At 46.8% G+C, this 26,596-nt stretch overlaps 1 protein-coding gene across 3 annotated transcripts in view; it reads left to right on the forward strand.

Moving 5' to 3' along the window:
• The window catches only part of LOC118086459 (scaffold attachment factor B2), a 30,118-nt gene extending 4,340 nt beyond the window's left edge, over positions 1 to 25,778 (forward strand). Inside the window, exons 3-21 of one of the 3 annotated variants that reach the window (XM_035118077.3) lie at positions 321 to 385; positions 474 to 746; positions 2,832 to 2,894; positions 3,394 to 3,421; positions 4,400 to 4,916; positions 5,397 to 5,443; positions 5,743 to 5,843; positions 7,453 to 7,602; positions 8,282 to 8,385; positions 9,529 to 9,677; positions 11,508 to 11,599; positions 12,268 to 12,404; positions 17,042 to 17,335; positions 18,757 to 18,894; positions 20,187 to 20,226; positions 21,721 to 21,833; positions 23,084 to 23,196; positions 24,845 to 24,911; positions 25,406 to 25,778. In XM_035118077.3, the coding sequence (XP_034973968.3) occupies positions 321 to 385; positions 474 to 746; positions 2,832 to 2,894; positions 3,394 to 3,421; positions 4,400 to 4,916; positions 5,397 to 5,443; positions 5,743 to 5,843; positions 7,453 to 7,602; positions 8,282 to 8,385; positions 9,529 to 9,677; positions 11,508 to 11,599; positions 12,268 to 12,404; positions 17,042 to 17,335; positions 18,757 to 18,894; positions 20,187 to 20,226; positions 21,721 to 21,833; positions 23,084 to 23,196; positions 24,845 to 24,911; positions 25,406 to 25,532 (2,618 nt within the window). In that variant the 3' untranslated portion in view covers positions 25,533 to 25,778. The remainder of the gene's footprint in view (positions 1 to 320; positions 386 to 473; positions 747 to 2,831; positions 2,895 to 3,393; positions 3,422 to 4,399; positions 4,917 to 5,396; positions 5,444 to 5,742; positions 5,844 to 7,452; positions 7,603 to 8,281; positions 8,386 to 9,528; positions 9,678 to 11,507; positions 11,600 to 12,267; positions 12,405 to 17,041; positions 17,336 to 18,756; positions 18,895 to 20,186; positions 20,227 to 21,720; positions 21,834 to 23,083; positions 23,197 to 24,844; positions 24,912 to 25,405) is intronic. The other 2 variants (XM_088672952.1, XM_035118079.3) reach the window with 2 other exon arrangements.
• Positions 25,779 to 26,596: the final 818 nt, after the last annotated feature.

The following is a 26,596-nucleotide window of genomic DNA, read 5'->3' on the forward strand; positions in this document are numbered from 1 at the left end:
AAACCTGGCTGAGAGTGAGTAATTGGCTGAAGGCCACCCTGTTTGCTTTGTTGGTGATTGGGAATTTGACCCCTGGTCTCCAAGGTCCCTAGTCCAGCATTTACCTTTATCTTTACCCAGTCCAGCAGTCTTTAATCATTACACTGCCCTGGCTTTCTGCTTAGATCCAGAGTTCTTAGTGAGGACTAGGTCTTAGTTTGGCCTGATTCTATTTATATTTTTCATTTGCGTTGCAAAATGGGCCCTGAATAAAGATTATATGTATGTATGTATGTTTGTATGTCTGTATGTATGTGTTTTAATAACCCTTATCTTATTAGGGCGTAGACCAGAGGAAGAAGGAGTTGAAGACAACGGGCTTGAGGATGACTCTGGAGATGGGCAGGTACAACTAGCCTTGCAGTTGCACAGTAACAGTTCTGCCTTGGAGTCCTGACGGCAATTATATATACGGCCTTTTTCTCTTTTCACAGGAGGATATTGAAGGAAGTTTGGATAACTTGCAGGATATTGACATGATGGATATTAATTTGTTAGATGAAGCTGAAATAGATAACGGCAGTGGTGTAGATGACTGTGCTGATAGTAGACTTGGCTCCTCCTCTGAGTCTGATAGTAAAGAAAATGCTGCTGCAGAAAGGAGAGAACTTCCAGAGCAGCTTTCAGGATGTCCTGTAGGTACCATGGAGGCACTTCCACACATGTCAGACATTAAAGAAGAATCGAGAGAAATACCAGTAGCCATGGTATGCATCTCTTTTAAAAAATACATGCCATCTGAATAATCGCCACAATTTCCATTTATTTTATTAAAGTGGAAATAATTTGTTTTTTTGTTTTTTAAAAATCCCATTTGATTCTTTTTACTAAAACCTATAAGCTTTAAATGCATGCATCATAAACGTTGCGGTAGAAAGATTTCAGAAATAGTTTTTATTTTTTTTAAAAAAATTGGTTAATTCCCCCCTTTCTTTTCACATGCATTTCCATTTGCTCATCTTCCTGTGTGTCTGTAGGCCTTTGCCGAATGCAGCTCAGCTCAAGTTTTGCTTGAAGCAAAATGGTTCTGAGCAAGCCGTTTGTTGTCCTTAGAATCAGGACACTTAAATCTATCAAGAATTGATAGCCAGCTTAGCGCCTCTATACTTGTAGTTAACAAAAGAAATCAGGGGTTGTATCCCATGTTTGTTCTACTCCAGAGTAGATCCGGTGAAATGAATGCACATTGCCAGCTTAAATCTTGTTCATTTTAGTGGGTCTCCTCTTTGTTGAACTTAATTGGATGCAACCCCAGAAGCCCAACCTGTCATTCTGTGCAGGTTTAAGCTAGCTTGGGATCTAACCATTGTTAGAAACTGAGATATGAAAGCTAGGAGCTAAATGGCACATGGGCGCAACAACGGAATGTCTAGGCACACTTTTTAATAACAAGAATACAAGGCTGAAAATGAATGAACAGCTAAAATATTACCTTCGTTTTTCACATGGTCTAGCCCTTCCTCTGCCCACCGCCTAATATTCTTAAGAGGGTCTCTTCTCCAGTCTTCAGAGAGTAGCTGGAAGTGGGGAGGCAGAAAAGGGTCCTCCTATCCTTCAGTTTTAATCTGAAATATTAGGCTGCGCCCAGAGCTCAGAAACTACTCACGGTAATGAAATTCCCTGTGGAAAAGCGCGCCTAGAACAAGGAGAGTTTCAAGCACAACACTGGATCTAACGTTAGGCCAGCCAACTTCAAAAGGAATTTGTGAGCTGATTCCAAAGCAAGGTGTTTAGAATTGGGGTGCCAGGGATGATTTCATTTGTAAAGCATCTTAACTTCTCTGAGTTCTTGGGGAAGGACAGGAGCTAGCTTAGTTCAGGGAGTGCTTGGATTTGGGAGACGTGGGCTTGAATGCTACCTCTGCAAGTGCTTACCTGTGCAGAGTAAACATGCTAGAGAATCATTACTTTAGGGTATATGTGTGTGCATGAAATGTTAAGGCCAGGCCTTAGTATATGTGACCCACGGTTCAATTTTGGAAAAATGTGTGCACCTGCCCACACTCTGGAGCACTGGTTTTAAAACTAAAAGGCTTATTAGGGCTTATTCTTGTACTTCAGAGTCCAGCATGACCGTCTGGAGGCCAAGCTGAGCTTCTCTTCCCTCACCAGCCTCACCCTGGGTAGAATACCACTGTTTCGTGTCCCTTGCAGTTTGGGTTAGCACTGCTAGTGGTTTAGACAAAACCTACCTGGGGTACATTTAGGTCCTGCTTCTTTAATGCAACACCGTTTAGTTTAGTTTTTTGTGGGTGGAGAGACCAATGGTTTGCTTTCGTGCTAAGCAACATCCTCTTACTGTGTACTGTATATACAGTAACAGGTGACTTAGAGAGGAGGTGAGAGGGAGGAATCTGAAGACATGGTGTGCCCTGGAATATGGGAACCAAGTAAGCTGCCTCATACTGAGTCAGTCCTTTGACCCATCTAGCTCAGTATTGCCTGCACTAACTGGCAGCTGCTCCCTAGAGCTTCCTTGCTCGACTTGGGAGATGCCTGGGTTTGAACCTGGAACGCTCTACTGCTCAGCTATGGCCCTTCCCCATTAACCCCATTAAAACCATTAACCATTGCAGCAACATCACTCTCAAAGAATTTGCTGTCATTTTTCATCGTCGTCCCCCCATTCCCCCAGTTTCATTTACCACTGTTCTTAAAGCTGGTTTGGGGGGATGAGGTGGCAGCTAAAGGGCAGTTGGAGGGGGGTCTCCCTATTTCCGATTCATTCTTGGTTTTCAGTGAAGAAACTGTGGTGTTTCAGGAAGTTTGACGCTGTTCCTCACTACTTATAGGTGGAAGGCGAAGAGGCCAGAAACACCTCCGATCTGGTGTCCTCTGATTTTACAGATGTGAAGGTAACTTTTTTCTTTTCTCTCTCTGTGTGTCTAGATAGATAGATAGATGTAGAATAGACTTGAATAGATATATAGAAAGTAAGAGCCATACTTTCTGGTGGCAGCAAATAGGTAGGGTGGGATTCATTCAGCTAAAGAACCATTGTTCATTGGGTTAAAAACAATTGCTGTAGCTCTTTGCCGTTGCTCCTCAGCCATCATTGTGGCGTTGAGATTATGGGCTGTACTTGAAGCTTGCCTGACTCAGAGTATGCTCCTTGAAGCTGATGGGCAGGACTAACTTGGGTTACATTAATTTAAATGAATCTACATAGTTTCAGACAACCCAGAGAGGGGACAAAGCATACAAATGTTTCACGCTAGCCGCTGAGTCACCACTGGGGAAGGTGTTATGCTGTTGCGGCAGATTTTGCGTCGCGTTGACTTTTCATCTTGCCGTACAATGGAGTTTTGTAACTTTTGCTTGTTTCCACCCTTCCCCTGTTTATTATTTTAATAGGAGCTTGAAGAATTTCCCTTGGAATCAGGTACTGATCCTTAAAAACAAAACAAAACGCCTTGCTCTCCCTGGCCTTTAACCTTCCACATAGGTTTTGCACACAAATCCCTTTAGTTACTCTCTTTAGGTTTTATTCCACTAGTATCTGTGGTTCACTTATTCGTAACTGGTGCACAGTCCAGATCATATACGCACACAACAAAAAAAGGGGAGAAAAAGCCACAGAGATTGGAAATCTGGTCATATCACCAGATCTGCAACAGCATCCTTTTATTAATATGGCCCAAGACCAGTTTTTTGAGAGAGCAGTTTGCTTTTAAATCCCTTAATTGGGGAGCACCCCAAGCCTAATGAGCAATTCCTGTGTGCAGAGCAGATCTTGTGATATTACCCAGTGCCTTGGTTCTGTAACTTTTACTAGAGAAGTATACAGTAAAGGCAGGGACCCAAATCGCAAAGTGGATACTTGGAAAGACGGAAGATGGGTCGGTCATGAAAATTCCCATCACTCTTGCTTTTCTGGACTATGAATGTCTTCTCATTCCCACCTGAAGTTGTTCTTGGTGTTCACGTGTGGACTGGTCTCCTTGAAAGAATTTCAGTAGAATAAATAAATAAAATACGGAAGTTGAACTGTCTGAAAAAGAATCTGTGCAGTCTGTATAAGCATCATGGACTTTCGAAGCTCATTTCCAGGGAGAAAAAAAATGTGGAAAAAGGGAAAGCAGCACAACCGCGTGAAGACAAATGAGGAGCAAGCTGGGAACGCCGCACCTAAAGGTTTTTCTTCCTTCTCTCTTTTCAGGCGTTGCTCTGATAGCCATGTAAGACTGAAGTTAGTGTTAGGTATTTGAATGTGGTATACCCAAGGGGTTTTCCAATCTCTGTGTAGCCTTAGCCGTTCTCTCAGTGTTAAGTCTGGCAGCCATGCCCGTTCCGCATTTGTCTTTGCTGTGTTTCCCTGGTGATTAAACCTTGTGCCATTCTATTCCTGTTAAATCCATAGAAAATGAGAAAATGCTCGACATTTTGGGTGACACTTGTAAATCTGAGCCCCTTAAAGAAGAAGCTTCTGAAGCAGAGCAGGCACAGGAAGAGAATATCTCGTTGCCGGTCAAACAGGAAGCCCAGGAAGAGGAAGACGCACTTGCCACTGCCATCGCTCAGTCGGACGAAGAGCTTTTAGATACGGACAGCCAGTCAGGCCAGGCTGCGGCCAGGAGCGAGGAGGATGAAGCGAAGCACTTAGTGGTAGCGAAAGGGGAGCCGAGCGAAGAGACAGTAGAGGAAGCTAACCTGGACTCTGACTCTTTAGCAGTAGAGAGCAGGTGTGGAGGAGGAGGAGAAGGAGAAGGAAGTGGTGAGAGTAGCAAAGCAGCCCAAACTCTGGAAGCCAGTAGTGAGGAAACTGCGGAGAAGGACGCAGGTTTCCAGGTGGTTAGCCAAGATGCCGAGAAGATGGAAGCCAAGGCTAATTGTGAGGAAGAGTCCTCTGCCCAAGAGGGTGGTGATCAGAACACGAGGTTTGTTTTTTCTCCGTTTTAGACCAGATGCTCTCTTTTTTTCTTCCCCGTTGGTCGTTTATGAATGCAAATGCGCTGTGAATTCCTCCAAAGGGACCCTGTTGTAAGGGCCTTAACCAGATGATAGCTTGTTCCAAATAAAAATCTTTCCTTTTTTTTAGTTGTCCTTGCGCACCTTTTTTGTAGAACGTGGTTCGCTATGTCCCTCCCTCCCCAGCCCATTTCTCATTAAGCATTTATTTTATTTCTCAGTTTTGCAAGTTGTGCTCTTGACCTTTGTCCACCATAAGCTGTAGCTCTGTTTCATCGCCTCTGACCCTCCTTGTTGAGTTCTTAAAGATACCCCTTAAAAAGGGTTAATTCCTTTCACATTATTTTTCTGGTAGGTATCTGATCATAGCAGACACAGCCTTGTGTGCTCTTTTTCTCATGGCCTCATTCTTGTTGAGTAAAGTTCTTCATTTCCCCCCCTGTCTTTAGCTCTAATAAGGATGCAGAGGCTAAAAGTGTTTCAAAGGATGAGAAAGGTAAGCTGTAACCATGATTATTTGCAGTCGTCGTTCATAGTTATCCTCAAATCCTACTTGCAGGTAGTGACCAGAATCCAGACTAAGCTCTGAACAGACCCGTTGAAATTAACGGATCTAAATTTCAGCAGGTCCACTTCCAAGTGTGACCAAGTGGGATATCAAGTTTCTCTGAAAGAATATTTGGTTAATATTAAACTTGGAAAACTTCCAAGTCTGTCTGCTTTCGTGGTGCTGTCTTCCTTTCTTTTTGGATGTAGACATTTACCATTTCTCTAATTTCCCCCCTTTCAACTTAGGTCGGGCTGGTGGTAGTTCTGGCAGAAATCTGTGGGTTAGTGGTCTTTCGTCTTCCACCAGAGCTACAGATCTGAAGAACCTATTTACCAAATATGGAAAGGTAAGCATTTTTCAGAAACAAGGCTGAAAGTATTAAGCTTGTCAGTCTTTTATTCAAGTTGTCCTTTTATACATGCCAGGGTGAGCATCTTTCGTCCTCCCCCCCTTTCCACTGCCCCTACCCTTCTTGGATTTAACCCATATCACTAAAAACCAACCCAAATAAATAGCTCTGGAACATGAACAGGCTGGGCTTCCTTCAGGCTGGAAGCTGCAACTAGTTTTGAAGAAACCATTCTAAGCTGAAAACACTTTGTAATGGGTTTTCATTCACCTTGCCTCTGCAAATGATCTATCTGTCAAGTGTACTTCAGCAGTAAATAAATACTGACGTCAGTGAAGTTAACCCCTTATTCCAAGAAACCAAAACAGCGCAGGCCTAACAGTGTATTATTCATGCATCAATTATATTGATGATCACATTGGCTACATTACATTGACTTCCTGCAAAGGGGTGGGGCGAGACTTGCATTACACCCCTCCAGCACACCTGCACTCGTTCATTCAAGTGTAAATGTGAAGAAAACTGTAATTTGTCTCTTACTGATGTCTGACTTAATCATGAAACTTTTTGCCAGAAATATTTGATGCTGAATGGCACCCCGAACTATTTCTGCAATACCTTGTCTTCAGTGTTTAATACAGTAATAATACAGTGGAACCTGGGTTCTCGAATGTCTCCGTTGACAGACAATTTAGAACCCGAACGCCGAAAACCCGGAAGTAATTGCTTCCGTTTTTGAACGCGCCTTGGAAATTGAACCGCTTCCGAGGCGCGTTTCTCCATTTTTTCAATGGATTTTGATCTTCGGTTTTTGAACGTTTCGGAAGTCGAATGGTCTTCTGGAACGGATTACGTTCAAAAACAGAGGTTCCACTGTATGAGACATTTAGGAACCAGCCCCCAAAACAGGGAGCACTGTTGACAGGGGGGGGGGGAAGTGGGGGGCGGGAATTGGGAAACTCCAGGTGCTTGAAATTATGGTTTATTCCAGGCCCCAGCCCTATGGTAAGTTTAGGAGGCATTAATCCAGTTGCTGGCAGCTGGCAGAAACTTGCTTCTACTATTGCAGTATAGTGGTACCTTGGGTTACAAACACTTCGGGTTACAAACTCCGCTAACCCGGAAGTAGTACCTCGGGTTAATAACTTTATCTCAGGATGAGAACAGAAATTGTGTGCCGGCGGCAGCAGGAGGCCCCATTAACTAAAGTGGTACCTCAGGTTAAGAACGATTTCAGATTAAGAACAGACCTCCTGAATGAATTAAGTTCGTAAGCAGAGGTACCACTGTACAGTGGTACCTTGGTACTCGGAACGGCTTGGCTTCCGAACAAATCAGCTCCTGAACACCGCAAACCTGGAAGTGAGTGTTCCGGGTTTGTGAACGTTTTTTGGAAGCCCAACGTACGTCCGACCCAGCTTCCGCGGCTTCTGATCAAGTGCAGGAAGCTCCTGCAGCCAATCGGAAGCCGCACCTTGGTTTTTGAACAGTTTCGGGAGTAGAATGGACTCCTTTTTTTTTTTTGCCCTTTCTTGGTAATTTCGCTTCCTCTGACATTGCTGTGCCAGAGTTGCCCAGGTTCCTTTGCTCCTTGTCTCCCTGGCAGGTGGTGGGTGCAAAAGTGGTGACCAATGCCCGCAGTCCCGGTGCTCGCTGTTATGGCTTTGTCACCATGTCTTCATCCGAGGAAGCGACTAAATGTATTAACCATCTGCATCGAACAGAACTGCATGGGAAAATGATTTCCGTTGAAAAAGTGAGTTTTATTTGCTACCCATGTGAAATGTGACTGAAACAGCCCACTCCTTTGTGGTAAACTTTACCCTCAAATGTACGTGCAGGTCCCATGGTGAGAATGCTTGTTATTCACAAATTCAGCTATCTGAACATAAAGAATTATGCCCAAGCCTCACAACCTGGGCCAGTTCAGATATCCGAACAGCCGGGGTTTGCCCACTTCCTTACTTGTTTGTATTTTGTTGGTCACTGGCATCTATTTTGTGGCAGAAATCATGTAGGGGGAGAAGGAGATTGGACAAATCAGGGAGCGAGAGAGATCAGGCAAATCATTTTTCCTTTGTTTCTCTCTTGCTGGTTTGCTGCAGCCATTTCAGGAAGGAACCATGGAGGGAGGGGGGAAAAAATTGAGCAAATCACAGATTAGAAATGTTCCCATAGAGAATAATGGAAACCATCAGCTCATTATGCGAATGCTTGCCTAGTGAATGATCTTCTGGGAATGCATTGTGTCCGGAAAGCGGGAACCACGTGCACCACCTTGGGCTTCAGGTGTGGGTGGAGACAAGCATTTGAAAATGTCTTCCTCCCCTATTTTGCAAGTGGTTCATCCCAGGAACAGCATCTTATTGTGTGATCCTACTGACTCGTGTACACGCATGCCCCGGCCCTAAGCAATTTCCTCAATATCATTCCAGGCCAAAAATGAACCTGCCGGGAAAAGAGCATCATCAGAGAAGAGAGAAACAGAAGCCAAGAAAGAGAAGGACAGGCGTCACTCAACAGACTCCAAATCGGAAAAGTAAAGCTGGAGTTTTAATAATTCCCTGTCTGTCGGGCTTTGAAGTGGTTTCATGACAAAGCATGAATGAGCAGAGCAAATCCAGAAACGTCTCTGAATGCCAGTTGCTGGAAACCACAGGAGGGGAGAGTGTTCTTTTGTTTGGATCTGGCTAGCAGACTTTCCACAGGCATTTTGTTTGGCCACTGAGAGAATACGATACTGGACTAGATGGGCCAGTGGCTGATCCGGCAGCCTGTCCTTATGTTCTCACATTGTTCTGCATTATGTTATTTCCTACCTCCTTACAAAGGGCTGCTGCTGGCTCAGCCCTTCCACTGGGGACAGCAATTTGGCATTCTGCGGTCTGCTTGGGACACTGGGACTTCAGTCATGTTCAGAGTAGAACCCCATGAAATTGATGGCCATGGAGGCGTGACAGCTGCTTCCAAGGGTGCTTCTGCCATAAGGCTTCATTAGGTGATGAGCAGCGATCAAATCCTGCTGCCTAGGCTGCACGATCCTGTTCCCTACTGAGACTAGGGCAAGCAGCCAATGAAGAATTAAACGGGGTCTTCCTGCTCATCTGGTGATGTCACTGGGTGGGTGGGTAGAGGTGGCTTTGGGGAAATTGCAATGATTCGTTTGCGGTCCAGAGGTTCTTCACCTCTGGACCACAAACTTGCTTGAACAAGCCAAGATCTAGCTGCTACTGCTGGAAGCATTGGGCCAAGCTCAGCTCTAGCATCAAGAGAATGAAGGTTACTGCCACTCTAAGCCAGAAATGTGGACAGCCTGTGTGTGTGTGTGCGCTCTCTCTGCTGCCCTCCAGTTTTGGGGGCAGTGGAGCTGTTCTGGGAGGAGTTGAAGGAAAAGAGGTCAGGGCTCAAGGTCGATGCAGCTGTGTTTTGTGCACACAGAGAAGCACATTGCCCCCTTTTCCAGCCCAGGGTTCTGGATGTGTGCAGTCATTCAAGAATGGGAATATCATTGCGCTAGAATCCTCAAACTGGCTTCTGTAGCTTTGACTTATGAAGGAAATTCTCCGCTGCCCTTCAGAATCAGTTTCTGCTTATAAATCAGAATCTGCTTATAAATAAATTGAAAAAGTAAAGGAAACAGAAAATTTTAAGTTTGTGTGTGTGTACTATAATCTACTTGTAGGTCTTCTAGCCTTAAGAAAGAAGAAAAACTGGAGAAAAAGGATGACCCCAAAAAGTCAGAAGAGAAAGAGGTGGGAGACGGGAAAGAGGGGAGCAAAACGGAGGAGCAAAAAAAGGGGTCCTCTGACCGTTCGCGATCGATTAAATCAGGTAACAAAAGCTTTGTGGGGTGGGGTGGCTTTTTTGTGTGATTTATGGCCCTGCTTGAGAGCTTGATTCATACATGTGAGGGACGTCTGAGTGGGCTGGACATTTGTATCCAATATAGAAGGCCTCTGAATAATATCACGCTACCCTTAGGAAAGGCGTGGGTGGGATTGTGTTGGCAGAGAGGCTCTCACTAACCAGTTTGAACCTTTTCATCAAGGGGAAGCTGTTGTAGGAGGCTCAATCCTGGCAACTGAACAAATACTCTCGGAAAAGGCTTGCTTAAAACCAGTCATTCCCAAATTGCTGTGTGCAGTGAGAGCTGCTGCTGTGCTGTGGGGAATAAATTACAAGAATTGAAAAGCTCCCTCGAGCCCCAAACAACCCCAAACAAGGCTGCTGGCTGCTTCTCTGCATGCTCTGCAACTCTGGTCTTGCCTGCTTCCATTTGGCCTAAGTTGGGGTAGTGGGTGCTGATAACTCATGTGACTGCATTGGGTGTGATGGGATCATTCAGTTGCTCCAGGTGCAGCAGAACGAACTGTCAACGGAGGAGGCTGCCTTCCATTTCTCCACATGATGAGTTACTCTGGACAGAGCAGTGTCTCAGATAAATTATACAGAACATAGGCTCATTTGATGAAGGCACACTTTTCAAGAACAGCATTGAAACATGCCTTCAGTTTGCATTCAGGGGGGAAATGCACCTTTGCTTTGGAAAATGCTAGGCTTGTGTTCATTTGTGTGTCTCGGAGGGGTATCTTGGAAGTACATTTTGACCTATTCAGAGCAATTGCTTTTGTCTCCAGCCTCTCTGATGTATCCTGTTTCATATGGATATGTCGTTCCCTTTGTTCAATTTGCTTTTGTGATGGCTTCCTCACTAGACACAAATAAGCCTGTCTGATCTATCAAGGATAAGAACAAGAAGGCATCTCTTAGCCTCTAATTTTACCTTGTTTGAGTTCTCTCTCCATCCCTCCAGCCCCATTCTTCAGCAAACAGTAGCATCGGTGGACTTCTGTCTTGTTAAGTGTCAAATAGTAAAAGCAAGGGATGGGGACCACTGGCCCTCTATGTCAGGGTTCAGCAAACATTTTCAGCACTGTCCACTGTCCCTCAGACCTTGCGGGGGGCCGGACTATATTTTGGTAAAAAAATGAATGAACAAATTCCTTTGCCCCACAAATAACCCAGAGATCCATTTTAAATAAAAGGGCACATTCTACTCATGTAAATACATGCTGATTCCCAGACCACGGGCTGGATTTAGAAGGCGATTGGGCCGGATCCGGTCCCCGGGCCTTAGTTTGCTTACCTATTGTATGTGCTAGGGGAAGGGCTACAGCTGAGTGGCAGAGCATCTGCTTTGCATGAAGAACTTCTCAGCTTCAGTTCCCTGATTCTCCAAGTAAGGGTTTGAAAGACACCCCCCCCCACCCCAGAGAGCTGCTGAAAGTTAGTGTAGTCAGTATTGAACTAGATGGCTCAATAGTCTGACTCAGTATAAGGCAGCTTCCTGTGTTCCTTCCTATATTGCTGAACGCCAGCTCCTATCAGCCCCAGCCAGTGTGTACTCAGCCCCAGCCAGTCAGTACTCCGCATTTCTGCATGATTGCTACATGTGCGACTCTTGACATGCTCTGTTTTCAGCACCAGAAGGGGGGGTGGAATGGGGCAGGGCTGGCGTACGCATGTCCTGACGTCCACGCTGCCTTAGAACACAACCCCTTTGTAAATGGGGAGTTGCCTGCCTATAAAGAGCGATGACTAGTATGATTTTGGCACTTGTTCCAGAGATCTGAAGTGCCTAATCCCATGGTTGCCTTGCAGAAAGCCGAGGAGCAGAGCGGACGGTTGTCATGGACAAGTCCAAAGGAGAGCCGGTTATTAGTGTGAAAACCGCAACCACATCAAAAGAGAGAGTAAGCCCTTGGTTTTAGCTTTGGTGCCTTGAAACTAGACGGTGCAAAGAAAGGAAGGCCAGGGGAGGGGGCCACACGCTTCTCTTTTGTAGTTCTAATAAATGGTCACGCCCAGCAGTCCCTGGATGTGCAGAGAAGTCCTGTCACCCTTTGTGTAATGGAATAATGTCACAGGAGTTGGAACGGTTTCAACTGAGCCTGTGTGGGCAGCGAGAGGAGGACCCAGAGATTTAAAAGTTTCAGGAGGCATCATTCTGCTTCTAAAGCAGGGGTGTGTGCAGCCTGTGGCCCTCGGCCTAATTTCACACGGGTGTCAGAAAGAGGAAAAGGAGGTGCCAGAAATAAAAGAGTCTGTCTTCCCACTTTTGGCTGTGCTGCTACCCTCCTGCCGGTGGTCCTGGCCTGTGTTCTAAAGATCCTCGACTTACTTGAGCACCCCTGTTTTTCACAGGGCTAGATGGACTTCTATGGTGAGCTATCCAATAGGGCTGGGCTTTTGTTCTCAAATGTGATCTGTCCAGAAGTGCCCCTTGAGCCAGGGATGTGGGCCCTTCCTAACAAGATTATGCCAGCCCAGCGCTCTCGGGAGGAAAATGGACATCTCCCCGTTCTTTTGTGTCAATGTTTCTAATCTATGCCTTTCACCCCACCCCACTTCCCAACTCCAGAGCACAAAAAGCCACGACCGCAAGTCGGAGAGCAAAGAGAAGCAGGACATTCTGTCTTTTGACAAAATCAAAGAGCAGCGCGAACGAGAGCGGCAGAGGCAACGTGAGAGAGAAATCCGAGAGAGCGAGCGGCGGAGGTAGGTTGGGATCCCCCTTGCCTCACCTGCGGAATTCTGCTCTCCGCAGAATGACAGGCGATTGGCATCGAGACAATTTCTGACCCATGGACCTAAGGCGACCCTCCCTCCTCTCTTCGGTTCACTCCCCTTCTCTTTTCATTGGCTGCACCCTGCGCCACCCCTGAGTGCTTTTACCTGACTGAAATGTGTCCTCAAATTGTGATTCCTCTTCCTTGCCGGGATGGAGAAGTGCTGAGGTGCTGGTGGTGCGGCAACCTCTGGGTTTTGTGGGTGAGTGGAATGTATCTTACTGCACAGAGTCCTAGCTGTTGCCACACCCACTTCTGGCGCGCAGTTCACGCCCACAACACCACCCTGTGGCCTCCCAGAAGCTTGCCCAAGAGGAAATGTAGCTTTCGGCCTGAAAAGGGTTTCCCTGCTTCTGATATAAACACCAGCAGGCATTTCCAGCCATCTTTGGCCTTAAAACAGGGACCTCTCGTCGTCATCTGTTTTAAGCGCAAGTGTGCTTGCATCTCCAGACCTTTTATTTATATGCTGTCCACCAGCAAAGTCTTCTGAGTGGTGAGCCTTGGAACAGTGACACACCTTTCATAGGGTGAAATAATAATGACAAAAATGAATGAATGAATGAATGAATATTGAATTTATATACCACCCTATACCCGCAGGTCTCAGGGTGGTTCACAGAAAATATGACAATACAGTGGTACCTCTACTTACGAATTTAATGCTTTCCGAACACAAGTTGAATCCCATAGGAATGCATTGGGAGAAAAAAATCGTAAGTAGAAGCAACCCTATCTAAAAATTTGTAAGTAGAAAAAATCCTATCTAAACCACATCCAAGATGGCGGACGGAGCTCCATTCGTAAGTAGAAACATTCGTAAGTAGAGTTATTCATAGGTAGAGGTACCACTGTATATAAAACCAAAATAAAAGACAATAGACCAATAACACCCCCCCCCACCAAAAGAGCCACATTTTAAAAGGGCATAGGATGTCGCTCAGATCAACCAAAGGCCTGGTTAAAAAGGAACGTTTTTGCTTGGCGCCTAAAGGTGTATAATGAACAAGCGAACTTCCCTGAGGAGAGCATTCCACAGACAGGGAGCCACTGCAGAGAAGGCCCCGTTCTCATGTTGCCACCTTCTGGACCTCTCAAGGAGGAGGCAAACGAAAGAGAGCCTCAGAAAATGAGCTCAGGGTCTGGGTAGGTTCATATGGAAAGAGGCAGTCCTTGAAGTGTTGTGCCCCTGAGCCATTTAAGGTTCAGCACTTCGAACTGGGCCCAGAAACTATTTGGTAGCCAGTGCAGTCGGACCAGGATTGGTGTAATATGCTCAAACTGCCTTGCTCCGGTGAGCAACCTGGCCGGTGAATTCTGCACTAGCCGAAGTTTCCGAACCGTCTTCAGAGGCAGCCCTGCATATAACGCATTGAAGTAATCTATTCTGTTAACCCTGCTTAGAGCAGACCCAGGATATGTAATGAACGTAGCTAATGTAAGTTCATTCATTTCCCTGGGTTGAACTTGTTCGGTTGCATTCCTGAGAGCAGTTCACAGGGGCCATCCTAGCTGTCAGGGCTTTGAGGTTAGGCAGTGGCAAAGAGAGGGAGAGGGAGGGAGCGAGAGAGAGAATGTTTATGTGTGGGCTTACTCTGCCACTTAAAACTCTCCCTCTCCTATTAGGAGTAAAACTGTGGGGCAAGCATTTACCACACGGTGACTTTCAGCAGAACCACTGGAGGGAGCCCCAAAACTGCTTCTGGATCTCCTGTGCGGCTTAAGGGCTGCCCACTTGGTTGCCGGTGCTGAGAAGGTTCTGCTGCCCCCCTTTTTTTAAAAAAAAGGCGGTGATGAAGGCAGCTATCGCTTGATAGCTGTGTGCTGATGCTTGATTCAAGTCTGTGGCTGGAGGAAGAAAAGAACTGAGAGGCTTTCTACGCTAATGGAGTGGAACTCCAATGCGGGCTAACTCTCATTTGTTTCACCCTTGTTTCCATGCATGGCACGAGCACCCCAGAGGGTTCGTTTTCTCTCTTTCTCCCTCTCTCTCTCCCTCCCCCCCCCCGGCTTTGAAATATTTCTGCCTTGGCGCAGCAGCCAGAGATCATTACCCAGTGATGACTTTGTGCTCCGTTGACATTATCTATTATGCAGTTGTCACTTGCCTCGGCATCTGTGCTATCTGCTTCAGTTTAATGGGGATTGTTCAGCTTCCAAGTGAAGCCTCCTGCATATTTCCCCCCTGCCGCTCCCATTGTTCCAAGTGGATATTTTAAAGGGCTCTTTATTATGTAAGAACCTGACACATTTTTCCTCTTAGACGGGTGCTCATAGGCTGGCTGGTGAAACTCTTTCTTCCTTTCCCGTTCCACTGATTGAACGTTGCCCGAGTACCTTTTTGTCTTTTCTGACACGTAATTATTACATTTCTCCTCTCTAGGAGCCACTTTCTCTCGCCCCCCACCCCCACCCCAACACTCATATATTCACTTCTCTAGAGGTCTCTGTCCCTTCCCTTCCCTGCTCCCTCCATTTTATTTTTTCCCAATCAGTTTTGCAAGTTCTCTCCCAGAGTTTCTAGAGGTGTGGAGGATCCTGGGTTTCCCCTTTTGCTTCTTCAGGGGCAAGGACTTTTCCTGCTTTCCACATTTGAGGAATCCTCACTGCGGCAGCTCATATGCTGAAGGGTCTGCCCCAAATCTCCAATGTACCAGTAGCCTTTTTTGGTGGGCAGCCAGTACAGGGAAGGGGGGGGCAGCCAAACCTTTTGAGGCTTCCCACTCAGCCGTTGGACCCCATTTGTGCCTTAAAACAGGAATGGGGCTGTTTCAGAACCTACTTAATGCTTTTGCGACAACCCCAAGCCAGGAACAGAAGAGTAGCTCTCTGTGAGTGTTTGTGTAGCCAGTTGCAAAATGATGGCTTTAAAGAGAGGTGTCTGTATTGCTAACTGCACCCCATGACCTATGTGCTCGGATGGAGTGGAAAGCATAACTCTCCACAGACTGAACATTTTAACCCAAAGCTTTCATCACTAGCCGACAGAACTGTTCAAAGATCTGTCCAGGGGCAGCCAATCAGTACTCATGCTTTGCACATCCAAGGAATTTTCTATTGCTTAAACCAGGCTTCCTCAAACTCAGCCCTCCAGATGTTTTGAGACTACAATTCCCATCATCCCTGACCACTGGCCCTGCTCGCTACGGATCATGGGAGTTGTAGGCCAAAAACATTTGGAGGGCCGAGTTTGAGGAAGCCTGGCTTAAACTATAGGGAGTCAAAAACCCTTCCTAATCTACTGCAAACAACCTAGCAATTTATGCAGCCTCCCTGACCTAGGACACAGACAACACATTTAGGTGACTTCTGGGGCTGGGGATGCAGAGTTCAGTAGCAGCCTGGCACACTGCCCTTACTGATCCTCTTGCTGAGGAAACTGGTCTGCCTCTGGAAGGACCCCTGGGGGTAACCCTGTACAGGCACTTTTTATCCTTAATAAAGCTGGGGGGCGGCGGCTGGGGGCCTACACAGTATTGTTGAGAGGACACCATACATTGTATGCTGTTCTATAAACTGTAGGAAACACTTAGGCATAAATATTTAGAGAAATCCATAGTAATGGTTGCTACCGTAAGAATATGGATAAGATTAAATACCTTGTCTAGTACAGGCAGTTCTGCAACCTATAATGCAGCTAAGGTCTAGAGCAGGCACCCCCAAACTTCAGCCCTCCAGATGTTTTTGACTACAATTCCCATCTTCCCTGACCATTGGTCCTGCTAGCTAGGGATCATGAGAGTTGTAGGCCAAAACATCTGGAGGGCCGCAGTTTGGGGATGCCTGGTCTAAAGGGTGCCAACACAAGAACTGGCCTCCTCTGCAGTGGCTCCCTGTCTGTGGAATGCTCTCCCCAGAGAAGTTCGCTTGGTGCCTTCATTATACACTTTAGGCGCCAGGCAAAAACGTTCCTTTTTAACCTGGCCTTTGGTTGAGCTGATTTACATCCTATGCCCTTTTAAAAAGTGGTTTTTTGTGGGGGGAGGCTATTGGGTTATTGTTTTTATTTTTATTATGTATACTGTGGTTTTATATCTTGATTTTATTCTGTGAACCACCCTGAGACCCCTGGGTATAGGGTGTTATATGAATTCAATTAATAATAATGATAACAACAACAACAACAACAACAACAACAACAACAACAACAACAACAACAACAAATTAATTAATTCTCAGTGGAGACTGCTGCACAACTTGCCTAAAGCCATGCGGCCTCCCTCGAGATTGAAGATTCTGGTTTTTTTAAGTTTGATTTATTCACTGCAGAGGTCCAGGTCTTTAACTTTGCATATGATTCTTGGGTGTACAGTGGTACCCCCGGTTGTGAACGGAATCCGTTCTGGAGGTCTGGCCGCATCCCGAGGAATTTGCAACCGGAGGACTGCTTCTGTGCATGAGCGCGGCACAATTTAGTGCTTCTGCGCATGCACGCGGAGCAAAACCCAGGAAAATACATCCGGGTTTGCTGCGTTTGCATCCCGAAGTTTACGTATACAGAGAGAGATACATAAGCGGAGGTACGGTTTCTGCTTGAGCGCAACCTGTATTTTGAAAATCAAACAGGGATCGGGAGCGCCGGGAGCGGGAGCAGCACATCCAGGCCGCCCGGGAGCGGGACGAGAGGCAGAAGCTGCAGTGGGAGCGGGAGCGGCTCCAGTTCCAGCGGCAGCGCCTCGAGCGGGAGCGGATGGAGCGGGAGAGGCTGGAGCGGGAACGGATGCACATCGAGCACGAGAGGAGGCGGGAGCAGGAGCGCATCCAGCGCGAGAGGGAGGAGCTGCGCCGGCAGCATGAGCAGCTGCGCTATGAGCAGGAGCGCCGCTCGGCTTTGAGGCGGCCGTACGACCCGGACGGGAGGTGAGGCGGCCGAGCTGCGCCTCGGGGAACTGTAGAGTTTGTGCTCCTTTCAAGCTTGAAAGGCCGCTTCCCTGCAGCAAATCGTGAATACCCCGCTTTTTACCCAAATGCAGCAAAACGTGTCAATCATTTGAGTCATCCCCTTAAATTGAAGGTTGGGGTCCCCTCCTGGTCATATGGGGGACAGGGGGGGCTGCTTGTGGTTGTGAAGCCCCGCAAGTACGGAGTCAGAATAGAAATCAGTGACCCAATAAATAAAGACGTAAGGCTGAACTCCAATGAATCAGGAGATGCAATGAGGCCAAGGGTACGTTCTTTCATTTGTTCAAAGAAGACTGGAAAAAGTTTATTGAATATATGGGGAAAACGTGGGCAGCATTAAGATAAATTCAACAGTGTAAATACGTTTTGATGGAAGTAACAATGGAATCCTGAATGGTTTAGTTTATATAAAATATGCAGGGATGAGAAGAAGGGAAGTCATTGATTTTTTAAGGAGGTCCAAATGAATATCTAAATTGTAAAACAGAAAATTTAATAAAAATTATATATAAAATAAAATAAAAATAAAGACGTAAGACTGAAGCCAGGCCGCACGGCTGGTGCTAGTCTTGTTGTTTTCCAAGGGAGTCAGCCTGACTTTAGTACAGCTCAGAGAACTCTCTGCCAGGCTGACTTTTTATCACACCTGACCCCTCCCACTTTCCTCCTGGGGAGATTGGCAGCAGAAAGAAATGTGCTGTGAAAGCCATTGCTAGTATAAATCCATTATTGGTTTGTGCTGGAGATGTGCCCAGTTGCTTACAGACACCTATGCACCCATCCTCTGTTTTAGGAGGAGAATATTAAAAAGCGCTCCAGGTATTCGATTTTAGTGGATTTTTACTTTTTTAAAAAATAAAATCTTAATTTTCGTTAGCAGAGGTATATTGTAAACCCCTTTGTGATGGATTATGTCTTGAAAAGCGGGGTATCAATATCTAAGTAAAGTTTCTTTTTTTTATCCCGTTTTGGAATGATAAGGTACAGGATTCAATTCATCCCACATGTTGTATTAGAAACAGTGTGATGATAATATTTTTTATTCACTTTTATTGTTTTCTGCCTCTTCGTGTCTCTTAATACGGCTATTTTTCATATGGATAAAAAAATCTAAATATTCTTAAATTCTACGCCACCCTTTAATTTCAGGTTTGCAGGATTGCTGAGTTTAAAAAAGGTTAACTAAAAAAAAAAACCAGTAAAAAATTGAGTGCCGGTAAAAGCAGCCTAAAAAAACAACCCAGAGCTGCCATTTCAAGCACTAGGGGAGAAGCAGAAGGTCTTTTCCTGGTGCTAGAAGGGTAACGACCACCGGCAGGCCAGATTCTCTGGATGGGGGTGATGGAGCCAAAGAGTTGCTGAATCTGTTTCCCTTGTAGGCGGGACGACTCGTATTGGCCTGAAGCAAAGCGGGTGGCCCTGGATGATGGGTACCACTCTGACTTCAGTCGACCAGATCGCTTCCATGGCTTTGACCACAGAGACCGCAGCCGGTACCAGGACCATTCGGCAGACAGGTAGCGAAGTCTTCCCTCCTATGTCTTGCATTGTCAGAAACCCAAGGCCACGCCGCTGAAGGGCCTGCCAGGTCAGGCTGGTGGCTCATCCGGACCATCTCCCAGTGGCCAGCCAGATGCCTATGTCATTATTATTATTATTATTATTATTATTATTATTATTATTAATACCCCGCCCATCTGGCTGGGCGGCTCCCAACAGAATATTGAAAACACAATAAAACATTAAACATTAAAAACTTCCCTAAACAGGACTGCCTTCAGATGTCTTCTAAAAGCCAGTGGTTTGTTTCCTTGACATCTGGTGGGAGGGCGTTCCACAGGGCAGGCGCCACTACCAAGAAGGCCCTCTGCCTGGTTCCCTGTAACCTTGCGTCTCGCAGGGAGGGAAGCCTGTGGGAGCCTGCAAGCAAGGCCCGGGCACAAGAGCGCCCTCGCCTCCTGTGGCTTCCAGCATATTCAGAAGCATTCACTGCTTCTGACCATGGGAATAATTGCACAGCTCAGTGTGGTTCAAATGGGGAATGGAAACTTTTCGTGCTCTTCTTCCTCACTCATAGGCAGCTCTTTAAGGAAGTGAGCATTGTTTAGTTGACAGAGCAGGAACCCCCCGGTTCCAGCCCTGGCACCTGCATGTAGGAGTGGGAGAGAGACCCTCGTCTGAAATCCTGGAGAGCCAGTGCCAGTCAGGGAAGACAGTGCTGAACTAGATGGGCCACAGATCTGTCTCTGTTTAAGGCCCTTTACGGTCTTCCTATTTAAGCCAACCCTTCCTTCAGAACTAGAATGTTTTTAGAGTCCCGGGTGATGGGAAAGTCCATGCTCGAAATCCTGGAGAGCTGCTGCCAGCCAGAGCAAGCAGTACTGAGCCAGGCGGATGAAGTGTCTGACTTAGATAAAGGCTGCTTCCTCTGCTCCTAGGCCACTTTGGGTTTTGGCTGTTTCACAGTTTTAGCTGTTCACCTAAAAAACGTAAGGTGCGAAGGTGACGTTTTGCCATTCGAAGACAAGCGTACTGTACTGGTATACTGACCTCAGGATCCAAAACGGTCTGTGCAACTCAATACTGTCTGCACTGACTGGCAGCAGCTCTCCAGAGCTTCCCAGCCCACCTTGGGAATCGAACCAGGGCAACTGCATGCAAACCAGTGGCTCTACTGCTGGACTGCAGCCTGTCCCCTGCTTGTTTCCAAAGCTTACCCACCTATGTGCATTAACATGGATTTTCTCTCTCTCTCTCTCTCTCTCTCTCTCTCTCTCTCTTTTCTCCCCCCCCCCCTCCGGGCGACCAGGCGAGAAAGTTCAAGAACTGTGCCAGATCGGGATGGACAGGTATGCCCATGCAAAGCATGTATTGTTGTCAAAAATGCTTTGACGTCCAAAAAACTCGCACAGTGGTTTATGGTCTTATGGTATGGGTTGGGAATTCCCAGGCTGTGAGTAGGAGGCTGAGGCAGTGCCACAAGCAATTTAATTCAGGCAAAGGCTGCAGCGAGTGGGAGACACATAGCCACAGAAAGAGCTAACTGCCGCCTCTCTGTGTGATTCCTGCTCTGGCCCTGCCTCACTCCATGCAACAGGGGTGTGTGGTAATTCTCACACATTTGAGCATCGTTGGGGTCATTTTAGTCAATTTGTTTCTGGAGTGGGATCCTTGGAAAACAGATAATCCTTACAGAGTCTGGGAATAAATCCCATCAGTAACTCCAGCCTCCACATTCTTGTTGACAGCCTCGGCTGTCAGAGATTTGGGGATCCTGGTCAAGAAAGGCGATTTAGATTCTTGGAAAGAAAAACATATTACAAGTAAAACGAAGGGACTACCTGCTGCTACGCGAGAGCTTTTGTGTGTCTTGCTGCGTAGGGACAGTTTAAGAAGAACTGTTCTTGAGTCATTTTGTCCAGCCACAATCGCTTCCTGTTGGCTGCACCACATCCAAAATACGTGGAAAATCAGACTCAAAACACCAGCCTGATATCCATAAGAGGCAGGCACTAACATTTTACTTGTGTCTCTTCAGCAATTCCCAGTGCTGAAGAGGCAAGCCTTTTTAAACAAGAACCAAAAACAGCCCACACCTGAATAATGGTCTGTTCTCTTGGCAGTGGAGTGAACTGTTCGTAGCAGAGAGAGAGAGAGTGCGAACCTCTGGCTTCATGTGTTCTTGAACAACATTTACTTTAAATACCTTTTACCTCTGTTTTTCCAGCTAAAAAAATTGCTCTGGCCGGTTTGCAGCCACAATATGGAAAAGCAGCAATAATTAAAAGCATTAAGAACATGACATTATAAATGTGCCAGAAGTGCAGCAGGCCAAACAAGAGTGGCAGATAATTTGTCTCAATTTGCACATGAGACGCATAGCCAGGTTGACTATTGCTCACACCTTGGGTGAGCCAGGGTCTAAGATCCCTTTGTGCGGATCCCAGCCACAAAATTCTCATTGGCTGCTTCGGCACCACAGGCTCTCTTCCATGTCCTTCTTCACTGCTTGATTACTGAAGCGTCATCTCAGGTTTGCGGAAGAGCCATCGCGGGCAAGGCAGAGAAAGGAGGATTGAAGCTGAAAAGCCTATAGGGAAAGCTGGATGCTGTAGGAAGATCCACTTCCCAATACATACAAGAAAACCCTGCTGGTGCATCTCTGTCCTTGTAGTCAGGTGGTGCGCTCTCTGAGCCATTGTGGTAACCAGGCTAGGTCGAGGATGGTTCACTCGTGGCCTATAGGCTGGAGCTGCCCCCCAAAAAACCCCCACATTTTTTGCAGACGCTAATGCCTTGTGCTGAGAAGCTTTGCTCCAACTGTGTGGGCTTGCTTTTTTCAGCACTACTCTGACCAGCGGCATGGAGGGCCTGAACGCCACTCGCGGGACAGCTGGGGAAGTTACGGGTCGGAGAGGAGGCTCAGCAAAGGGCGAGGATTGCCTCCGCCGTCCCGGTGAGTGTCCGTAAAGCAGAGCTGTCGCATGCCAGTGCCGTGTTAGAAACTCAGATATAGAAGCCGGGCGCCAGGTGGCGCCTTAAACCTAGGTCTATTCACCAGGGGGTTGGACTGCATGACCCTGGGGGTCCCTTCCAGTGCTACGATTCTGTGATTCTATTGCCTCAACTGCATTGTTTGCTCTTACAACAATTCACTGGTCCCAGAAAGAGGAACACACACAATGGAAATGCTATTAACTGTGGACTAAACAGTGCTTTGTGAGTTCTGTGGAAAGGCTGCAGCACAGTCAAATATATCTGTACTTGCCCTTCACTTAATTTTCCTTGATGCGATGATGGAGGTCTGTGCGAGTCGGCCAGGCTTGATGGAGCTGTCAGTCGACAACCTGGTGCCCAGAAATCGCCACGTAGATGGGGCTGCAGTTGGACACCCACACTAGTAGTAAAAATGTACTTGGCACCTGGGGAATTTTGAACACGCTGCTAGTGTGCTGTGTGCATTCTCGTGTGCTTGGGCAGCACAGAACATGCAACCTTGGTTTTCTAACCCCCTCAGTAAGCCAGAAAATCCAAGCAGTGTCTAGATTAGGCACCCCCAAACTTCGGCCCTCCAGATGTTTTGGACTACAATTCCCATCTTCCCCGACCACTGGTCCTGTTAGCTAGGGATCATGGGAGTTGAGGGCCGCAGTTTGGGGATGCCTGGTATAGATGGTAGAGAACTGGGGTCTAAGGGCACAGGAGTGGTATTGCTAGCCAGCAGCCGATGTTTCTGGGAAGTCGACAAGTCATTGGAGGAAGGCACAATGGCTCCCCTTTTGTTTTATCCCCAGCGCCTGCTACTTGGAGGTAGACTGCCTCTGAATGTGGAGGCCATATTTTGCCACCTTGGCGAACTGCCACCTGTTTAAAATTGGATTTCACTAAACCAGGCATCCCCAAACTTTGGCCCTCCAGATGTTTTAGACTACAATTCCCATCTTCCCCAACCACTGGTCCTGTTAGCTAGGGATCATGGGAGTTGTAGGCCAAAACATCTGGAGGGCCGCAGTTTGGGGATGCCTGCACTAAACCGTTTTAAATCTCAAGGCTGGCCTCTGCCCACACCCTAAGATCACCAGTGGAGGTCGTCTTATGTTCTGTCATAAGGGAGCTGGACTTCCTCTGTGAGGTCGGTCACTAGCTTCCTTCCATGCTTGCTAATGTCACTCTTCTCTCTTTTGGGTGGGCGGCTCCCTCATCCAGAGATGGGCGCGACTGGGGAGATCACAGCCGCAAACTTGAAGGGCACCAAGACCGTTCCTGGCAGGGCAGCGTGGAAGAAGGGGTCATCGGCCGGGAGCATGAAAGGTGGCAAGGTAAAAAAAAAATTTAAAACAAACTTTGCAGGGCGCTCCCCTCTCTACCTTCGAAATGTTTTGTTTCCAATAAGCACAGTTCAGTGGTGCATTTCAGAACCAAGGGCATGGATGGCACAGTCAGGGGAGTGAAGTGTTCCCTAGTGGGTTTCTCACTTACTGAAGTTCAGCATGCCTGATTCAGGCCTGTAATTGAAAAAAAAGTTAATTGTAACAAGCCCCATTTGTAGGCGCGCCGCTAATGGCTCCCAAGAGCCTAGGGCTGGAGTTGGGTGGTGACATGTGTGGAGCAAAAACTTAAACACACTGCAGAGTTCCCCCAAAATAGACCAGAGGCAGTTGTACTTCATCGAGCAGAGTTTTACTACTACTGAAGGCAAATGAGCATAGTGGTCACAAATCCAATACATTCAGGATTGGCACAGTCCATAAGAAACTCAGTTGCAGCAGACTTATCTTAAACTTAACTAACTTGCAGCTTATAATAAGACTAAACCTTAACACAATACGTGTATACAGAGCAGAACACCGCACCAGAACAAAGAGCTAGAAAGAGGAAATGAGAAACCCAGGCTCCTCCCCTGACTATTATAGTCAGCATGACCTTGACAGAAAGGATAACAGAACCAGTTTAAACCAGCTGTACTCGGCTTCCCAGAAGGAATAACCCAGACAAGAACTTCCTGCCTGTTTCTTTCACGTAGAAAGAAACCATCTAGAACACTCTTGAATTTAGCAGAATAGGAAAGATCGCTACACATCAGATCAATACTTTCTGTACTAAGAAATGCAAACTGACAGGTGGATGACCCCCTTTCTAAAGGCACAAAAGAAGCCCCAGGTTTAAAGGTCAGACAGCTGGTGATGAAAGACTCTCTGAGAGGGACCCTGGCCATCTGCTGGCCATCAGAGTCAGGCTAAATGGACAAATTAATTGACATAGGGCAGCTTCCTACATTCCTCTGGAGACGAGAGGAGACTGACCACGGGTGCCATAAGGGGGCTTTATGAGCCAAGCCAGGCACCTTGAACTGTGTGCAGAAGTCAGCTGGAAAGCCAGTGTGCAGAGCTTGAATGCCAGAGCATCATCCTGGTTAGACTAGGGAAGATTAGGGTTTGAATCCTTCCTCAGCCATAAAGCACATTGAGTGATCTTGGGCCTGTCACAGTTTCATAGCATAACCTCAGCACGAGAGCCATGAATGCCGCCTTGAGCTCCTTGGGGGTATAAAAGGTAAAGGGACCCCTGACTGTTAGGTCCAGTCACGGACGACTCTGAGGTTGCAGCGCTCATCTCGCTTTACTGGCCGATGGAGCCAGCGTACAGCTTCCGGGTCATGTGGCCAGAATGACCAAGCCGCTTCTGGCGAACCAGAGCAGCGCACAGAAACGCCGTTTACTTTCCCACCGGAGTGGTACCTATTTATCTACTTGCACTTTGATGTGCTTTCGAACTGCTAGAAAAGCACAAATAAATGAAACATAGCAACGCAATCCTAACCATGCCTACCCAGAAGTGAGTCCTACTGAATTCAGGGTAAGGGTGGTTGGGACTGCAAGCATTTGTTTTTAAAAAATTAAACAATACAATGATTCCTTAGTGACTTGTTCCCTCCCACCTCCCTGCCCCGTTCTTTTCATTTTTTAGCTGGTGAGAGGAGTGCCCCTGCTCAGTCAGGGCCCGGCCATGTGATAAACAGTGGAGGAATGTCGGGGTAAGAGCTACTTAAAAGGGTTTTGCTGCTCCCCACCCTGCAAAACCCCCACATTACTTCTGCTGAGAAAGTTTGAAGGGGCTTTGGATTGTGATTGAAATATTTTAAGTGACAGTTGTTCTCTTTGTTAGGTAATATATAGGTTTGTGTGCACATGCAAAATACTTTGGAAGGGGTGATGATGACCCAGTGGCCTCTTAGCATGCATACTTGGTCAGGAAAAATGTATGGATTAAGAAATTTGGAGGCCATGGTTTTAAAGACTGCCCTTTAAGCAGTGGAATTGGGGGGGGGGGTTTCTTGGGTTTTATTTTTATTATGTAGTATGTGTTGTTGTTTTTTTATATTGGAATTTTATGTTGTGAACTGACCTGAGATCTGCGGGTATTGGGCGGTATACAAACTTAATAAAGAAATAAAATTAATTAAGGAGGGTGCAGGGTGTTGCACTCAGCCCCCGAGCAGGAAGTCAACTTTCTGCTTCTTGTCCTCAGGCATGCAGGGTTCGTGCAGGGTGGCGCCCCAGCTCCAGTGGCACAGGGAGCCAGTCTGCCAACCAGTTTCGCCAGCCCGGATAGAACAAGCCGCCCCAGCGACCCTCGATTCGCTCGGCACTATTGAGGACTTTTTGCTTCTTTGCCACGACGCGGCAACTGCATTGAATTTTGTTTCCTGGTCACCGCCTTGAACTTTTGCCAACTGAAACGAAACCACAGCACCCTATTCATAAAGCTTGCGTATGACGTGAACTCAAGTGTGTGTTGTTGCCTCCCACCCACCCCCAACGTGTTCTTAGCGGGACACCACTCAGTTGTTTCGGAGGAAACATTCCATTTTCCATGAACAATAAATCTGCATTGCACTTGTGGTGGTGAAGTCTCTAACTCTTGATTGGCTGAGCTGCCGCGGTAGCTCAGAAAGTTCGGAAAGCTTTGGGAGTTTCTTCCCAGTCCAGCTTCTTTGAGGGCAGGGAAAGTAGTCAGTATGGTTGGGATTAAAACCTTGCAGTGAGGACTAGGGAGAAGTCTGGGAAGAGTGAAGGAGAGCTCAAAGGCAGAAGGAAGCTTGAGAATTAGAGGAGTGTTGAGAAACGCAGGACCCTGAAGAAACTTTACAGCCATTAAGATCAGGAGAAGTTACAGCCCTTGTGCGGATTGGAGGAAACACAGGGTGGTGGAATGTCAATTGCAGAATGTCAAGTCTTGGTTGGTGTGGTATGATGCCTATGTGAGGAAGAGAGGACGGGGAAAACGAACTTGTGAGAATAGTCTTGGTTTTAACACCACCTCTTCCCTTTCGGATACCAGCTGTAACGTCCTATCTGTGAAAGCTCTAGGCCTCTGAAGCCTTTTCTGTGAGGTGGTGCTAATTTTATTTATATGCTTGTGGAACTGGGGTGGGGGAAACACCAAGCCAGCCCAGACCACTGTTTGGGTTTGTTTTGCAAGCCTGTGTCCTGCTTGCCCCACCTGTTTTGGAAGCTGCTTGCAATAAGCAAAATCTAAAATTCTCTGGGGAGGGGGGAAAAATGAAGCCAGCAACAACCGAAATCTTAATCTTCAGGGAATGTGGAAGAGGTTTAAGCAGTGCTCTAAACAAAAAGTTGAAAGTCTCTTTTTAAAGAAAGCTTAGCATTAGGCAGGTGGTGCTTTTCTGGAAAAGGAATGAAAGATGCATCCCAAATA

This window comes from Zootoca vivipara, chromosome 6 (assembly GCF_965207765.1).
Source record: "Zootoca vivipara chromosome 6, rZooViv2.hap1.1, whole genome shotgun sequence".
Classification (NCBI taxonomy): domain Eukaryota; kingdom Metazoa; phylum Chordata; class Lepidosauria; order Squamata; family Lacertidae; genus Zootoca; species Zootoca vivipara.